This window comes from Phyllobates terribilis, unplaced genomic scaffold (genome assembly GCF_046119375.1).
Source record: "Phyllobates terribilis strain yellow unplaced genomic scaffold, ASM4611937v1 Scaffold_13__5_contigs__length_258822181, whole genome shotgun sequence".
Taxonomy (NCBI): Eukaryota; Metazoa; Chordata; class Amphibia; order Anura; family Dendrobatidae; genus Phyllobates; species Phyllobates terribilis.
In genome coordinates, this window is record NW_027362773.1 from 98,437,653 (window position 1) to 98,453,880 (window position 16,228).

At 38.6% G+C, this 16,228-nt stretch overlaps 1 protein-coding gene across 12 annotated transcripts in view; it reads right to left on the minus strand.

Moving 5' to 3' along the window:
• Positions 1-206: 206 nt before the first annotated feature.
• Positions 207-16,228, minus strand: part of TEAD1 (TEA domain transcription factor 1) — a 172,896-nt gene continuing 156,874 nt past the window's right edge. For all 12 annotated transcript variants that reach the window (XM_073658269.1, XM_073658266.1, XM_073658267.1 and 9 more), the window contains 3 exons: positions 6,124-6,264; positions 4,462-4,614; positions 207-2,779 (listed from right to left, as the gene is read on the minus strand). In XM_073658269.1, the coding sequence (XP_073514370.1) occupies positions 2,666-2,779; positions 4,462-4,614; positions 6,124-6,264 (408 nt within the window). In that variant the 3' untranslated portion in view covers positions 207-2,665. The remainder of the gene's footprint in view (positions 2,780-4,461; positions 4,615-6,123; positions 6,265-16,228) is intronic.

A 16,228-nucleotide genomic window follows, 5' to 3' on the forward strand; every position in this document is an offset into this window, starting at 1 on the left:
ATAAAAGCGCTCACAGTTACAGGACACTTTTAGGAATTTTCTGAGAATATAAGGCTGTCCCAGAACTGGCTACAGGCTGTAATATGCCATTTTAAAAATACTTTTATCACAAAACAGTTGCCCTTTTCCCTTATAGAACTGCGTACAAAGTAAGAAAAACAAAAATGCAGGACACACTATACACCCGAGTTTGTTGCTTTTTCTGGATATATATATATATATATATATTTTTTTTTTTTTTTTTTTGATGCTTCAACCAGTATGTCTGAATAATCATTGCAAAAGGTCATCAATATATAACATAGAAAACAGTCAGCTTTTCAAAAAAGTAGTGTTTGCTTCAAAATACACAAGTGCTTGAAACAATTAGGAACAAACCCCCCCCCAAAACATTTTTTTCAATACAAAGGATTACACAGTTATCTCAGAATCAGGCAGTTAGTGTTCAACTTTATAAACCAATGGATTCAGATATGAAGTGAAATTATTCTACTTTGATGGGAGTGATAATTATTAAAAACAGCAAAAGCAGAGATCATTATATAGTTATTTTACAAGTGCAGCACTGGAAGCCTGCAGGGCTGGTCTGATTACAAATAACATACACTTGTATCAAGTGTTAAGATTACAAACTATCCATAAGATAGGTGCTGATTGCTTGGGATCTGACACCGGGGATCCCACTAGACCCAGAGTAAAAGGGGTCTGCCTACACCAGCCTCAAGTGAGCAGCGGTCGAGCATGCACACCTCTAAGCTTCATTTTCTTTATAGGACTGCTGGAGATAGCCGTGTGCCTGTGCTCACCTATCTCAAGCCATTACATAGACAATGACTGGAGCGGAGGTGCACATACTAAGCTTATGCTCCATTCAGACAGGTCTCTTCAGATCCCCATTCTCTGGATCATTTTAGGTCCCTGCGGGCAGCAAGTGATCACCTATCCAATTGGAAAACTTGTTACTAGTTTGTGGAGGTGCAGCTAGTATGGATGAACTGCTGCTCTGCATATTGGCATTTCCAGCTCAAGGCAGCTCATAGATATGGCAAAAATGCATGTTAAATAATTTTACAGAATTATTTTTTTTTTTACATGCAACTAAGAGCTTGTAACAAATCTGTAATGCAGAAGGAGAGCACGAGCCATTAGAACTCCATTTTCTAGATTGGGAAAATGGTACATAAGGCTATTTGGTACAGGAAGGATTAAGGGTTTTTATCACAGGTCATGTTTTCATTTGCGGTTTTCTGAAATCATGGCAAAAACGCATTGGCTTTTTAATTATTTTGTTTTATAAATCTTAGCAAAGGACACATCTTAGTTTGTCTTAAGCCTCCCCATACACATTACATTAATGTTGGCTGAACAAGCCGATATCGACTGGTTCGGCCAATAATAAATTGTCTACGGCTCCCATGCACATATACTATCGGGGGATATCGATCCAGCGTTTACTAGACTGCCGATCGTATTGTCTCCCAGAGCTAAGCCAGATGTGTAGTGAAGGCTCACTCAGAGAACACAAGAGCACTCCTGTGTATGGGAGAGACATAAGAAATGGCTGCCAACCGGATGTTCGGCCCACAGCACTCTGAAGTGTATAGTTGGGCTTTAGTGTATATTCAGATATGGTAATATATGCAGATTTTTCCACTGGATTTCATCCATTTGAAGTATAAAATCTACAACAACAAACAAAAGCTTCAGCAGATATAATTTCACTCCACTCTGCAATAATGAGGTTCGTATAAAAAAATATATCTAAGACGAAAAAAAAGATTTTTTTTGTAAGTCAACATAAAAAAAAAAAAAAAAGTTTATTGCAAAATAAGCCATCTGTTTTACTAAACTAAATCTTTGTATTAGTACAGTACATATTTTTTTTCTTTTAAATACATTAGATATTTTAATTACAAGGGCTGGTTTATAGACTGTAGTACCGATTTTTTTTTTCTCGTGTTTAAAATAGTGTTCTGGACTAAAAAGATTAGCTAAAACCAGGAAATAAAAAAAAAAAAAATCTAAAAAACCTCCCGCCTCATTTCAGGCACATCTGAATAATAGATCATTTGGTTTTGAACAGAAAAAAAAAACAAAAAAAACATTTTCTTCTTTAAATAATTTAGGTTCTTACATTCGTCCTTCCGCATTTCCCTCAGGTAGTAAGAAAGGTTAACATTTTATAACGTCTGTTTACATTCATACATTTTAATGTAAATCCTTTAAAGGCTCTATTTTTTTCCAATGATTCTTTTCTTCTTACAATTCCTTTATATTTAGAGATCACCACATACTCAAAAGTCTACTTTAAGTAGTTGTGGCACCATTAAACCATGTCACTGCTGGATAACCATACTGTGCGTTTGCTCTGCAAGCCAACAGCAAGTTTTCCCCACACCGGACTTTGACTTTATTTTTTCCCAGTTATTTTTTTCTTTTTTTTTTTTTCTTTAAGAAATCTTTACAAACTGTAATGTTTCACAGATACAATTAATTTATAAACATATTAGAAATGACATCAAGGAAATAAACAGAGCGGAGAAACGCTGGGTGGCTGTAGGCGCTGCCACTAGTGTTGAGGTTTAGTCAGTGTCCGTTGTGAAGTTTGTTTTTTTTTTAGTGTGTGTCTAGACATCGTGGAAAGAGTGAATGGCAGAGTCTACATTCATTCTTTTACCAGCCTGTAGATATGATGCTGTGCTCCATGTTCGCTGTTTGACACTTCAAATACACATGCCATACATAGTAGAGTCTCCTGCGTATCCCTGTTTGTTACCACCTTGAAAAAAAAAAAATAATAATTATTGCAAAATGATATAAGAATCCATTACCCTACAGGACACTTCCAGGGGTCAGTTTACACTGGTGATGTTGCTTTTGTTTCATGCAGCATGAACTGTAGCCTCGCTGCACGATTGTAGCTAGGTATATCATTCTATGAAATGCTCCGGCGTTTCAGAGAAAAATAAACTCTGCTCTCTGGCTACGGTCCCCGTCCGGCTCTTAACAGTACCTCTGCAGGCAATTAACAGGTCAATAACCTGCAGTGGCGCTGGGAAGAGCCGGCTGGAGACTGCGCCGAACTAGCCTGGTCTTCGGACGGATATTCAATGTATTTTTTTTTTTCAGAAACGTCACAGTGTTTTAGAGAATAATTGACGTGGTAACTTGTCAGACAATTCATTCTGCCCAAACCGTAGTCAGCATGAATAACCTGGAAAGGTTCCCTGTAACTACAAGTCCATGTGAGGGTCAACCCCCAACACTGAAAGCTATCCCTGCTGACGAGCGTTTGATTTAGTTTTATTAAAAGGACAACTAGCAAGGTTTTGTTTTCATGCGACAAACCCATGACTCAGAGATGCTGCAATATAAAAACCAAAACTCTTCCTTGTAAAGTAGTTTTACTTGTGCTATCAAGGTGTGGAGTCGGTAAGCCAAACCGCCGACTCCTCAATTTCCATGCCATCGACTCCAACTCCCTCATACGTGGCTCATGCTTAAGTGATAAATTTACTGTAGCACATTCATCTCAGCTAAAAGTCTAGACCCTTAGATCAGGAATAGGACAGACATTTATAGGACATTTCATAACTTTCCCAAATTCTTATGACAAAATATTCCCCACAAACTGCATTGAACTACTGTACCCAATTTATTATATATTTTAGGAGTCGGAGTCGGTCCATTTTATACAGACTCCACAGCCCTGCGTGCTATAGTGCAACATCTCACTGCTGCAATGTACCGCCACCATAGTGAGAAAACAGACAAAAGCCACAATTCATCAATTGCGTTGTTTTTTTGTTGTTTTTTGAGCTCATGTTTTTGTTTTCATGGGTGGATTTGTCAAATTTGCGCACAAAGTGATACATTTTGAGTAAAATGAAAAATCGCATGGTCATTTGAATAAGTTTTAAAATGTCTCAGTCTTTACTGCACAAAACAAACGTACACAGATTTTGGAAGGTGCTGGAGCAAACTTCGCAATATTTGGCAAAGTAGCAAACAGTGAGTAACCGAAAACATCGGGATAATGAAAACTATGTCCACTTTATTGAGCTAAGCCAAAGATTACCAAGGACTGAAAATAACTAGTGTAAAAATTGTGCCAAAGCCATAGTGAATTTGGTGTAAAAATGGATAAAATGCAAACTATTTTTTCAAACAAAAAAAATGATGTTTTTTTATTTTGTGGGCAAAAACATTTCACTTTGAGGTCTATACATTTACAGTGCAGTGCACTGAAATATTACAAAATTGAGCAATCAATCCTCGAGACACATCTGCACTGCTCTCCAATAAACCAGAATGCCCCAGTGCTACTGCATCCTCCTCCTCTATGATACACACTGCACTCACTACTTCACAGATTATTCTGCCTCCTAGTGGCCAACACTGGCGAATGCTTATAACGTACAGATTTATACTAGACAATGTGCCCAATAAGATCATACATACCAACAAAATAGTGAAGTTTTCCAATACACTATTCATCATGTACTTCTCCGGTAAGTGTTTCAGTTTGTGGATAAAGTTAATCATATATTCACACATAGGAGAGCGGTTTATCCTGTACACAAATCGGCCATTTTCAAACCTGGCATATTCTGTCTGCAGGCGAAAAACATTAGATTATAATATGCTTTATAAAAGAAAAACCTGATCTTTAGTTAATATACGAGCTTTCTGGTTCTGTACACATTAAGCATTGCTTGAGAAAACATGTTCATAGCTTTACATGATCCTTTATAAAGACCTTTTTTCTTTTGCTTCTCTATCATTATTGGTTTCCTCTCTATAATTCAAAGTGCAAGACAGGAACCTATTAATCAAAGTAATGACTTTGATTGCAAAAAAAAAACCCTTAAAAAAAAAAAACAAGACACAAAAATAATAATGGTAGTTGTTCAAACACAGGGGACACAATGGATACAGGTTGGTGGGTGAAACAAAAGGAAAAAAAAACCTGGAAATAAAAAAAAAACAAGTTGAAAGAATAAAAATTGCTTCATAATGACATATGCACAATGGCAATAAGAGTGGCATGCCAGGAGGAAATTGTATTGAAGTAAAAAGTCAATTAATGTGAGAATACAATAGTATACATCCTGGCAGCCAAGATAAAATGGGCTCACTCTCCAAACACACCTGATTTATTATTATGTCCTTTAATTGTTTCTTGCAATAAGTTATTACTTTGATTAATATTTTCCTGTCCTGCACTTTATTATTGGCTTCTGCTTTATGTTTGTGCTATTTGGGACTCACTCCTGCTCTTTCTGGATTATGGTTTTGGTTTATATATTCTCTATAGCAGCCATAACTATTTTTTTCCACCCAGTGACGTGGCTGTGTGACATTTTGTTTTAAAGTGCAAGATTTTTTTTTTTCTTTAGTCTCTTGGTTGTTCTTATACATTTGTGTTTGGTAGGTTTAAAGTGCTATGTATATGGTAAAAGAGAAGACGGAAACCGTGATAAACTGCTTCCGTCTCCTCAGGGTCACTGGCTGTCTCTGCTTTCCAATCAGGCTTCTACATGTTGGCCGCTTGATTTTGGAGGCAATACTTCACTTTAAGGCCTCATTCAGACATCAAACCAAATACTGGTGAAAATTAGTCCGTATTTTGAGCTTTAAAAAAAAAAAAATCCATCATCAGTCTTTCATTTTTATTTATTTATTTTTTAATTTTTTGCATATGAGGTTTTTCCAGCATCTCTTCTTATCAAAAGAAACATGAAAATCAGAAAGCACTAGGATGGCATCAGAGCGCTGTCTTAGTTTGTTACCATCCCCTACACTAGCATTGGCATGTTTGACCTGTGACTAGGACACAGAACTTGAATGAGACCATTGGTTACCACAGCAAGGGAAGCTGAGCCCTGACTAAATGGAGCAAGCGAAGAAGCTTTTTGATATATAGCAGCAACATGAACCAAGCACATTTCAGTTCACGGCTAGGTCTCATGTCTTAAGGTTTTAGAAAAAGACAATCAGTAGCATTACCAGTCAGTATGTACTAATCAACATTAATATTTGGGTAACCACTAGGAGAAAGTTGTGAGATGCATAGTGTGCACATCTAATAATACAGGAAACTAACTTTGAATGTCTCCTTACCTCCACTTTTTCCACCACTTGTTTACCGAATGAACAGACCTTAGTAGAACAGGTGATGGTCATGTTTTCGGAGCTTTCATACTGACTAGTTACACCATAAAATGCCCCGGCATCATCCTGGATATTGCAGTTGAGGTCGGCCTGTGAAGACATCAAGATTTCAGACTGACGCACAGGATCACCATCAAACGCCTCATCCACAGAATACGACTGTCATTATTTACATAGCAGAGAATATAGAGCCAGGCATCTGACAAAGCTCCACCAAAGTGTGTCATGTACCAAAAACCACAAATAATTACATATATAATTAGAAACCAGAGGTTTTAACACAACAAAAACCCTAATTAGTCCACTAAGAGCCACATTACAAAACTGAGGAGTGCAGTAATAGATGATGGATTTCAGTACTGACAGGTTAATTTAGGACACGTCTACGGGATAACTTATCAGAAACACAGAATTAAATAGTTGGGTTACATTTTTATCAGTTTAGTGTTTGGGCAATACCAACATTGCAACTACGGTAATTTACAATTATTTTCAAAATACACCACATAAAATTCTGCAGAGAATAAGCTGTACTCACACATGAGCTGTCAGTCAACTTGTGTCATTTCTTAAATGGAAGATTTCCTTTTGAACTTTGCACTAAAATAACTTTTACAACATGACCGTGGAAGTTTCCTTCTTCCAGCATAAAAGCCATAACTAGATGGAATTGTGTTGCAATTTTTTTTTTATATGTGTAGCTTTTCTTATGTTTTTTCGTAATAATAAAGAGTAGCATAACAGTCCTCTACACAAACTATTACGTATCTGCAAAAATAAACTAAAAACAAAATTGATAAGCCCCCTCCGAGCAAAGTGAAATAAATGTATAGGTGAAGGTTGCGGAGACAGCATTGCAAAGAAGCAAATATAACTGCACTCCAAGTCTGATAACTTCATTACTGCTATATAGACTGAAATGATAAAACTTGAAGTACCCGCTGCACAGTTTAATCAAATTATGGTGGCCCATCTGCGACCCCTGTAGATGGGAACCTGCACTATTTTCCAGAAGGGGTGATTTTTTTTTTTTTTTGCAGTGTACCTTTGAGGGTAAGTGACAGCCTCCATATTGGCTGAGCACTACTCCCATCTGTCCAATACTGTTTTTTTTTTTTTAAATTACAGCTGTATCCTACCTGCCCTTTACATTTGTAAGCCTTTGCCCAGGAGAGGCATCTCTATATAGCAGTAACAGTTCAAAAATCATACCATCAATGTTCACATATACCTCCGTGCCGTGCGGGTGTATTTATTTGTATGCCATCATGAATCTGTCACATGGCAAAAAACACCATAAAACACTGGTAAATATATGTTGTTATTTTCACCAGTGCTCCCTACATTATTAAAGAAAAAAAAAATAGTTCTTAGCTCTGTCCAGCAGGGTGCACTACGGACCATGTTTTAGAAATCATGTGCACAGTGACTATACAGACACTTATATGGAGAATAATCTCTAGATCTGCATGATACAAGATGCATCTTATCTTTACGAATGTAAGAAGCCTGTCAGGTATAGGATGTAGTTTTTATTCAGCATCCACTGTACCTATTCATCTTGTACATATGAATGGATCTGCTGTCCATTGTGATTACTGTATGTGAATATCCCCAATAGATACATTGTAGCAAACGATCAGGAAACTAGAGATGTGTGTTAATGGATTTAACTATCGATTGGACACCACTGCAGTAAACTCTCAGATATGAAAAGGCATTAAAGTTATTGTTGGATGTAAATAGACTAGTGCCATAGATATTCATTCATTGTTTATTTTCATGGCGTGTATGTTAAAAAAATATTGAAAAAAGTCACCAAGCAGTTAGCTGTTCTAAATAGGCAATAGGTAGAATAGAACCCAGGCAGGCCCACCGCAGCCCTATATTCATCTGCTACTGAGCCCTGATGCAAGGGAGGCTCAAATAATTAAAGGGTGTATCAGTTTTTGTTGTTTTTTTTTCTTAGTAATGAGGCAATAATAGGAAATGCTTACAAATAAAACATTACTTACACTTCAAGGAGCTGCAGGGAGGCAGCGCTGGAGCTGCAGGGAGGCAGCGCTGGAGCTGCAGGGAGGCAGCGCTGGAGCTGCAGGGAGGCAGCGCTGGAGCTGCAGGGAGGCAGCGCTGGAGCTGCAGGGAGGCAGCGCTGGAGCTGCAGGGAGGCAGCGCTGGAGCTGCAGGGAGGCAGCGCTGGAGCTGCAGGGAGGCAGCGCTGGAGCTGCAGGTGCATCAGAGTTCTCTGCTGACAGGGCTGCAGTGTGGACATCACATTTACTACACACTACCACTATAGCCTAGCGCCGGCCTCAGCGACCTTGTGTTTACACTACTGACATCTGAGGACGGTATTGTAGACGTGACCGCACCAATGCAGCCCTGTAAACAATGGCTGTTAGGAGCAGCAGAGGTGCGATATTGGGGCAGCAGCCGGTAACAAATTTGAATTGTTATTTTTAGGGTATGTGCCCACGATGCAGAATTGAAGCAGAAAATTTCCGCAGTGTTTCTGCATGTTCTTGGCAGTAAACGCTCGCGGATTTTACACGCATTTTTTTTTAAGCGTTTTTGCAGCAGATTTGACTTGCGTTTTTCAAATGCATTGTGACCTCAAATCCGCATGCGGAAACGCACAAATAATGGACATGCTGCGGATTTTCATTGGGGATCATGGGGCACGGATTACCAAGCGTTTTTAAAGCGATTTCGCTGTGGAAATTCCACATCAAAAACACTTGAAAAACGAATAGTGGGCACACAGCCTTAAGCATTTTCTTACATTATCCACATTTTTTTTTTTAAAACAGACAATTCCTTTAAACCCAAAGAGGTATTAGGAAAGTAAATCTGAAGTACATTAAAGGGGTATTCCCATCTCAAACATCATATCTCAATATGTAGTAGCTGTAATAATAATAATATTAGCAAATATCTCCAATTAGAAATGTAGTATAGTTCTTCTGATTCACTATGTTGCTTAACCAATGTGCAGGGCATTGCAGTAGCCTAGGTATCCATACTTACGACTACGGATATAGTGAGTTAGTTGTTAGTGGTTGTAACCATGGATACGTAAGCTACTGCAATGCCCTGCACACGGGGTTAGCAACATAGCAAATCAGAAGAACTATATTACATTTCTAATTGGAGATATTTGCTAATATTATTACACCTACTACATTTTGGGATAGGATTTTGGAGATGGGAATACCCCTTTAACTATAAACTGTGATAATCTGTTAAATGGCAATGGTTACTGTTGATGGTTTCTGCCAGCTAGAATTTTTGCTGATTGTTTCCAGTAATAACTTTATTAACATTAGGAGAGAAAAAACATCTAAATGTTCCAAAACTGATAGATTTTTACATTTACAGTTTTTTTAAAGCACCTATAATACTATAATATAGTCTGTAAAGCTAAAAAACAAGGTCTTTAGCATTTTCTTCATCCAATAATAGCTTTAAAATAAATAGTAAGGTAAGTGGAATATAGGATAACACAACTGAACGTTAACAGCAAAGAAAATATGACATATATTATTCTTCCCTTCAAGAGAAATCTTTCTGCTCTCAGCAGACACAAAAGCTCAACTGGGCTAAAACACACTGGCTTGCTTCTAAGTAGTTTGTGGGATTTGGCATGCTGTGTGGAGAATCAGGGAGTGTATGAATGTGATGCACAAAGCGCCGGGGCTGGTAGAGCTCAGGGCTGCAGGCTGCACGTCTCACCTATGGCCCAATTACTGTTCTGTGTGATTACTGGGTAATTGCAGGAAGGCACATCTCCCATTTCTTTTGATACTAAGACACTTTACGCAGGGATTGGTGATGGCCAATTTATACAGAGAGAAATGGAACACCATTTAAAATGTGTCAGATTCTTCCATGCTTAAGACATATTGATTGATGGGGCTGCCTATGGTGCTAAGAAAACACACATCTGGTAACCTGTAGAGTGTCGCCGGGCAGGAAAGAATCGGGTGATAATGACTGTTCTAACAGAGAAACAGGACATAACAGGCCCTGCACAACCCACACAAGTTATTCTTCCTGCAATTCAACTTCTCTGCTCGTCTCAGATATTTAAAGAGACTCTTGTCAGCACAGAATCCGTGGTCAAACCAAGTACTGGCGCTCGGTGCACCCTTGGTGTGGCCAAACCTTTAAGTGCACCTTCCCACCTGCTTATTTTTAATCTATCTCCATCCTTCTCTAGCTCTATGAAACCAGAGTTGTCAATCAAAGAAAAAGAATGGCCACACCAAGGGCGCTGGCAGAGTCCTTTTAAAGGAGTATAAAAAAAAAGATTTGCTAAAAAAACAACACACTTTGTCTTTAATTAGACGACCTGATTTGTTCATACAGGACAAGACTTAAATAAAAACAGAATACAACTGCGCATAACGTGCCACACTTCCAAACAATGAGCAAATTAGAAAAGATGCCTTATTCACATGTCAGCGCTTTTTCACATATGCGAGAAAAAAAATGGATGTTAGAAGAATGTGTGACAAAAAAGGGTGAGAATGATTTTATAAGACCACATTGAGGCATATTCTATTAAAAACGAATATACTGTTTAGGCCACGTTCACACATTCAGTATTTGTAAGCCAAAATAAAGTATAATAAAAACACGTCACCACTTCTGCATTTTTCACCCACTCCTGGTTTTGGCTTTCAAATACTGATGTTAAATACAGCATAAAAGTGGAGGAGACCAGCAAATTCATGGCTATTTTGAGACAGAGACAGACAGACCTATCTATATATACACACACACTTCTCACAAAATTAGAATGTCTTCAAAAAGTTAATTTTTTTCAGTTCTTCAATACAAAAAGTGAAACTCATATTATATAGAGTCATTACAAACAGAGTGATCTATTTCATGTGATTATTTCTGTTAATGTTGATGATTATGGCTTACAGCCAATGAAAACACAAAAGTCATTATCTCAGTAAATTAGAATACTTTATAACAACAGCTTGAAAAATGTTTTCATAATCCGAAATGTTGTCCTACTGAAATGTATGTTCAGTAAATGGCCTCAATACTTGGTCGGGGCTCCTTTTGCATCAATGCTACGTGGCATGGCATGGAGGCGATCAGCCTGTGGCACTGCTGAGGGGTTATGGAAGCCCAGGTTGCTTTGATAGCAGCCTTCAGCTCGTCTGCATTGTTGGGTCTGGTGTCTCTCATCTTCCTCTTGACAATACCCCATAGATTCTCTATAATAGATTCTCTATGGGGTTAAGGTCAGGCGAGTTTGCTGCCAATCAAGCACAGTGATACTGTTGTGTGTAAACCAGGTATTGGTACTTTTGGCAGTGTGGACAGGGGCCAAGTCCTGCTGGAAAATGACATTTCCATCTCCAAAAAGCTTGTCGGCAGAGGGAAGCATGAAGTGCTCTAAAGTAGACGGCTGTGCTGACTTTGGTCTTGATAAAACACAGTGGACCTACACCAGCAGATGACATGGCTCCCCAAACCATCACTGATTGACATCTGTCAAGTCAGCAGTCTTCCCCATGATTGTGGCGCCTACTGAAACAGACTAAGGTACCTTTTAAAACGCTTAGGAAGCCTTTGCAGGTGTTTTTTGTTAATCTAATTTACTGAGATAATGACTCTTGTGTTTTCATTGGCTGTAAGCCATAATCATCAACTTTAACAGAAATAAACACTTAAAATAGATCACTCTATAATGACTCTATATACAAGTTTCACTTTTCGTATCGGAGAACTGAAATAAATTAACTTTTTGATATTCTAATTTAGTGAGATGCACCTATGAGTATAATATACATCACGCTACGTAATGGTCCCATTATGTAGCGAAAACGATAATGAAAGTGTTCTTTCCATTGAAGATGTTTTAAAGGGGAACTCCACTACTTTTAAACACTATTATTAGGCCCAGGGTGATGGTACAGCGAGAAAGAGCTTGGATAGAGTGGTGGTGGGTGCTGTCGCTCCATTCAAAGTCTATGATTGAAACATCTGAGTTTTGTAATCTGCCATCTTCCTCAGTACCACAAACATTGAATGGAGCGGTAGTACACATGAGCGACCACGCCATCTTGCAATCCCTGACAACAGCAATGAGAAGCGGGCTTAGGAACCAAGTTATAGTGATTGGTGGGGCCTTCTGTGATCAGACATTTATCACCTACCTTCTGAATAGGTAATTAATTTCATTTGTGATAAAACCACTTCAGCTTATGAGGTCTCGGAGCGATAACCACTTATTACGCTCGCTCGCATCTAGTGAAGGTTGATCTAATTATTCATTTATTTTCAGAATAATAATGCACCTGGTCTCTAGCTTTAAGGTCATTTTTCTTTTTCTTCATATTCTCTGATTTGTATGTACATCCCTCACATAAAGCTCTCAACTTTGGCCTGTATCCCCTTTCTCTCCATGCGCAGCAGTCGTTAAATAAAATCATCAATGGAAGCGGCTGCTTGTCTAAATTCGGTTTCATAAATAAGCGCTACTACATCAAAAGAATCTGGAAGGCTCATCCTGATTACAAGAGGCTGCGCGCTCACATGCTGCCTGTTTGCAATGCAAATTCTTGCAAAACAAAGATGTGCTGCTCTGATACAGAAACCTGCGCCATTGTCCCCCGATCAGGTGTTTACCCCAGAATCTATTACTACAGGGTGTCAGCTGTTGATGACCTGGAGAAATGTTGCAAGTATTTGATGTGTTTTGCTCCTTTTATGTTAAAGTGTTTATTAGGCTGCACCTTTTGTCCTTGGTTCCATGTACATCAATAAGGACAATATTCTGCATTACATTACAGCCAAGACAATACATCCATGTGATTACAGAGCTGTATGTGGCTATGAAGCAAAGACTCCACAAGAGGACAGCGAACAACAAGGAATAGTCCCTGCTGCAAGTCAGTATTTTACCTACATAGTGCATACAACCCTCAAGAAATTACAAATTACTATTTTGTTTTACAGCTCTCTACAATATCCATTTTATGCAACTGAACTAGATGAATAGTGTTCGCTGGGTAGATGTCGCAGGGGTTTTCCTGCATATTGATCAATGAGCAGTAATACTGTACAGCATGACGTGCAATCATCAATTTGTTCCAAGCATAAACGACGACAATGAGGACATTGAGCTTCAGTACTATATATACCAGTAAATGCCAAAGGCACTGGGTAGGGTTGTAAATCAATCAATGGTGCAGTATTTGCAAAACATTTTTAAAAACATTACATAAGTATTTATAGATTTGGTGCAAAAGGAATGCAGAAAGTCAAGACATAATCATAAGCAAAAACGAGTGAGAAATTGAGATGTATCAAGCATCACTTTCAGGATAGGCTCACATGCCAAGGAAAAGTTGCTCTTCAAAACATAACTTATTGTTTAAAACCTAAACACACACCATGACAAAAACATTTTTTGAAGTGTTGTCCAGAAACCTAAAGTATTTGACTTTTTGTAAAACTAAAATGTAAAAAAAATTACAAATATAGTTTCAGTATAAATAATGGTCCATGGTCACAATTTCAGTGTCCATCCAAAGGTCCAGGAAGTGTGTGTGTCATTTATGACTTTCTGGCCCAGTTCATAAGCGGATACTGCCGCCATCTCTTTTCAGTCCATTATCTAAGCCAGCCCTCATCTCTAAAGTCCAGTCTCAGCTGCGGAGCCAGCCAGCCCCCTTCATCATTAAAACTAATGCGCAACAGAGATTTCTGGACTCCAAAACTGGCACTGAAATAGTGACAATAGAGCAGTAGACGTACTTGAAATATACATTTTAGTGGTGAAAAAAACACATTCATAAATCTGCATTTAAAAAAATAAAATCCGCAACTTTTTTTATTTTTCTGTCCATATTGCTGTATGAGGCCTTGTTTTTGGTAGCCGAGGTCTTTTTATTGATACAATTTTAGAGGACAGACATTTTGATCACTTTTTATTGTATTTTATTTTGGGGGGGGGGGGGGCCAGATGGAGGCAGAGACATGTGTAGACCAAAAAGCCACAATCTGTTTTTCTGTTTGGCGTTTAACGTACGGCTTGAATAATTTAGTATTTCAGAAAGGGCTTTTTGGGACATGAAGATACCAGATAGATTTTTATAAATTTATTTCTAAATGGAAGTAAGGAAGAGTGGGATAATTCAAATTTACTTGTTTCTTTTTATTATTTTTTTTTTAATTTACTTTTTATTTTTTAGTATCCTATTATCATTCGATTGCTTATACAAAATACAGCAATTCCGCGGTATTGCAGTGTTGAGGGAAATCGCGGTTCTCTTATGGGACGCAGCCTGACATTTAATAGCTTGCGGTCGGAGATTTCTGTGGCATTTAAGTGGTTAAACTACAGTGATCAGAGAAAGCGCAGGATGCTGTAGATACAGGCAGATGCCAGCTATATAACACAGCCGGCGTCTGCCTGGTTTGAAGCAATCGCAGCTCCCGAGAGTGCTTCATACTTACCTTATCGACCTAGAACGACAATGTGCAGTACAGACCAAAAGTTTGGACACACCTTCTCATTTAAAGATTTTTCTGTATTTTCGTGACTATGAAAATTGTACATTCACACTGAAGGCATCAAAACTATGAATTAACACATGTGGAATTATATACTTAACAAAAAAGTGTGAAACAACTGAAAATATGTCATATTCTAGGTTCTTCAAAGTAGCCACCTTTTGCTTTGATGACTGCTTTGCATACTCTTGCCATTCTCTTGATGAGCTTCAAGAGATAGTCACCGGAAATGGTCTTCCAAAAATCTTGAAGGAGTTCCCAGAGATGCTTAGCACTTGTTGGCCCTTTTGCCTTCACTCTGCGGTCCAGCTCACCCCAAACCATCTCGATTGGGTTCAGGTCTGGTGACTGTGGAGGCCAGGTCATCTGGCGTAGCACCCCATCACTCTCCTTCTTGGTCAAATAGCCCTTACACAGCCTGGAGGTGTGTTTGGGGTCATTGTCCTGTTGAAAAATAAATGATGGTCCAACTAAATACAAACCGGATGGAATAGCATGCCGCTGCAAGATGCTGTGGTAGCCATGCTGGTTCAGTATGCCTTCAATTTTGAATAAATCCCCAACAGTGTCGCCAGCAAAGCACCCCCACACCATCACACCTCCTCCTCCATGCTTCACGGTGTGAACCAGGCATGTAGAGTCCATCCGTTCACCTTTTCTGCGGCGCACAAAGACACGGTGGTTGGAACCAAAGATCTCAAATTTGGACTCATCAGACCAAAGCACAGATTTCCACTGGTCTAATGTCCATTCCTTGTGTTCTTTAGCCCAAACAAGTCTCTTCTGCTTGTTGCCTGTCCTTAGTGGTTTCCTAGCAGCTACAGTCATATGAAAAAGTTTGGGCACCCCTATTAATCTTAAGCTTAATGTTTTATAAAAATTGGTGTTTTTGCAACAGCTATTTCAGTTTGATATATGTAATAACTGTTGGACACAGTAATGTTTCTGCCTTGAAATGAGGTTTATTGTACTAACAGAAAATGTGCAATCTGCATTCAAACAAAATTTGAAAGGTGCATAAGTATGGGCACCCTTATCATTTTCTTGTTTTAAATACTCCTACCTACTTTTTACTGACTTACTAAAGCACTTTTATTGGTTTTGTAACCTCATGGAGCTTTGAACTTTATAGCCAGGTGTATGCAATCATGAGAAAAGCTACTTAAAGTGGCCACTTGCAAGTTGTTCTCCTGTTTGAATCTCCTCTGAAGAGTGGCATCATGTGCTCCTCAAAACAACTGTCAAATGATCTGAAAACAAAGATTATTCAACATAGTTGTTCAGGGGAAGCATACAAAAAGCTGTCTCCGAGATTTAACCTGTCAGTTTCCACTGTGAGGAACATAGTAAGGAAATGGAAGAACACAGGGACAGTTCTTGTTAAGGCCAGAAGTGGCAGGCCAAGAAAAACATCAGAAAGGCAGAGAAGAAGAATGGTGAGATCAGTCAAGGACAATCCTCAGACCACCTCCAGAGAGCTGCAGCATCAACTTGCTGCAGATGGTGTCACTGT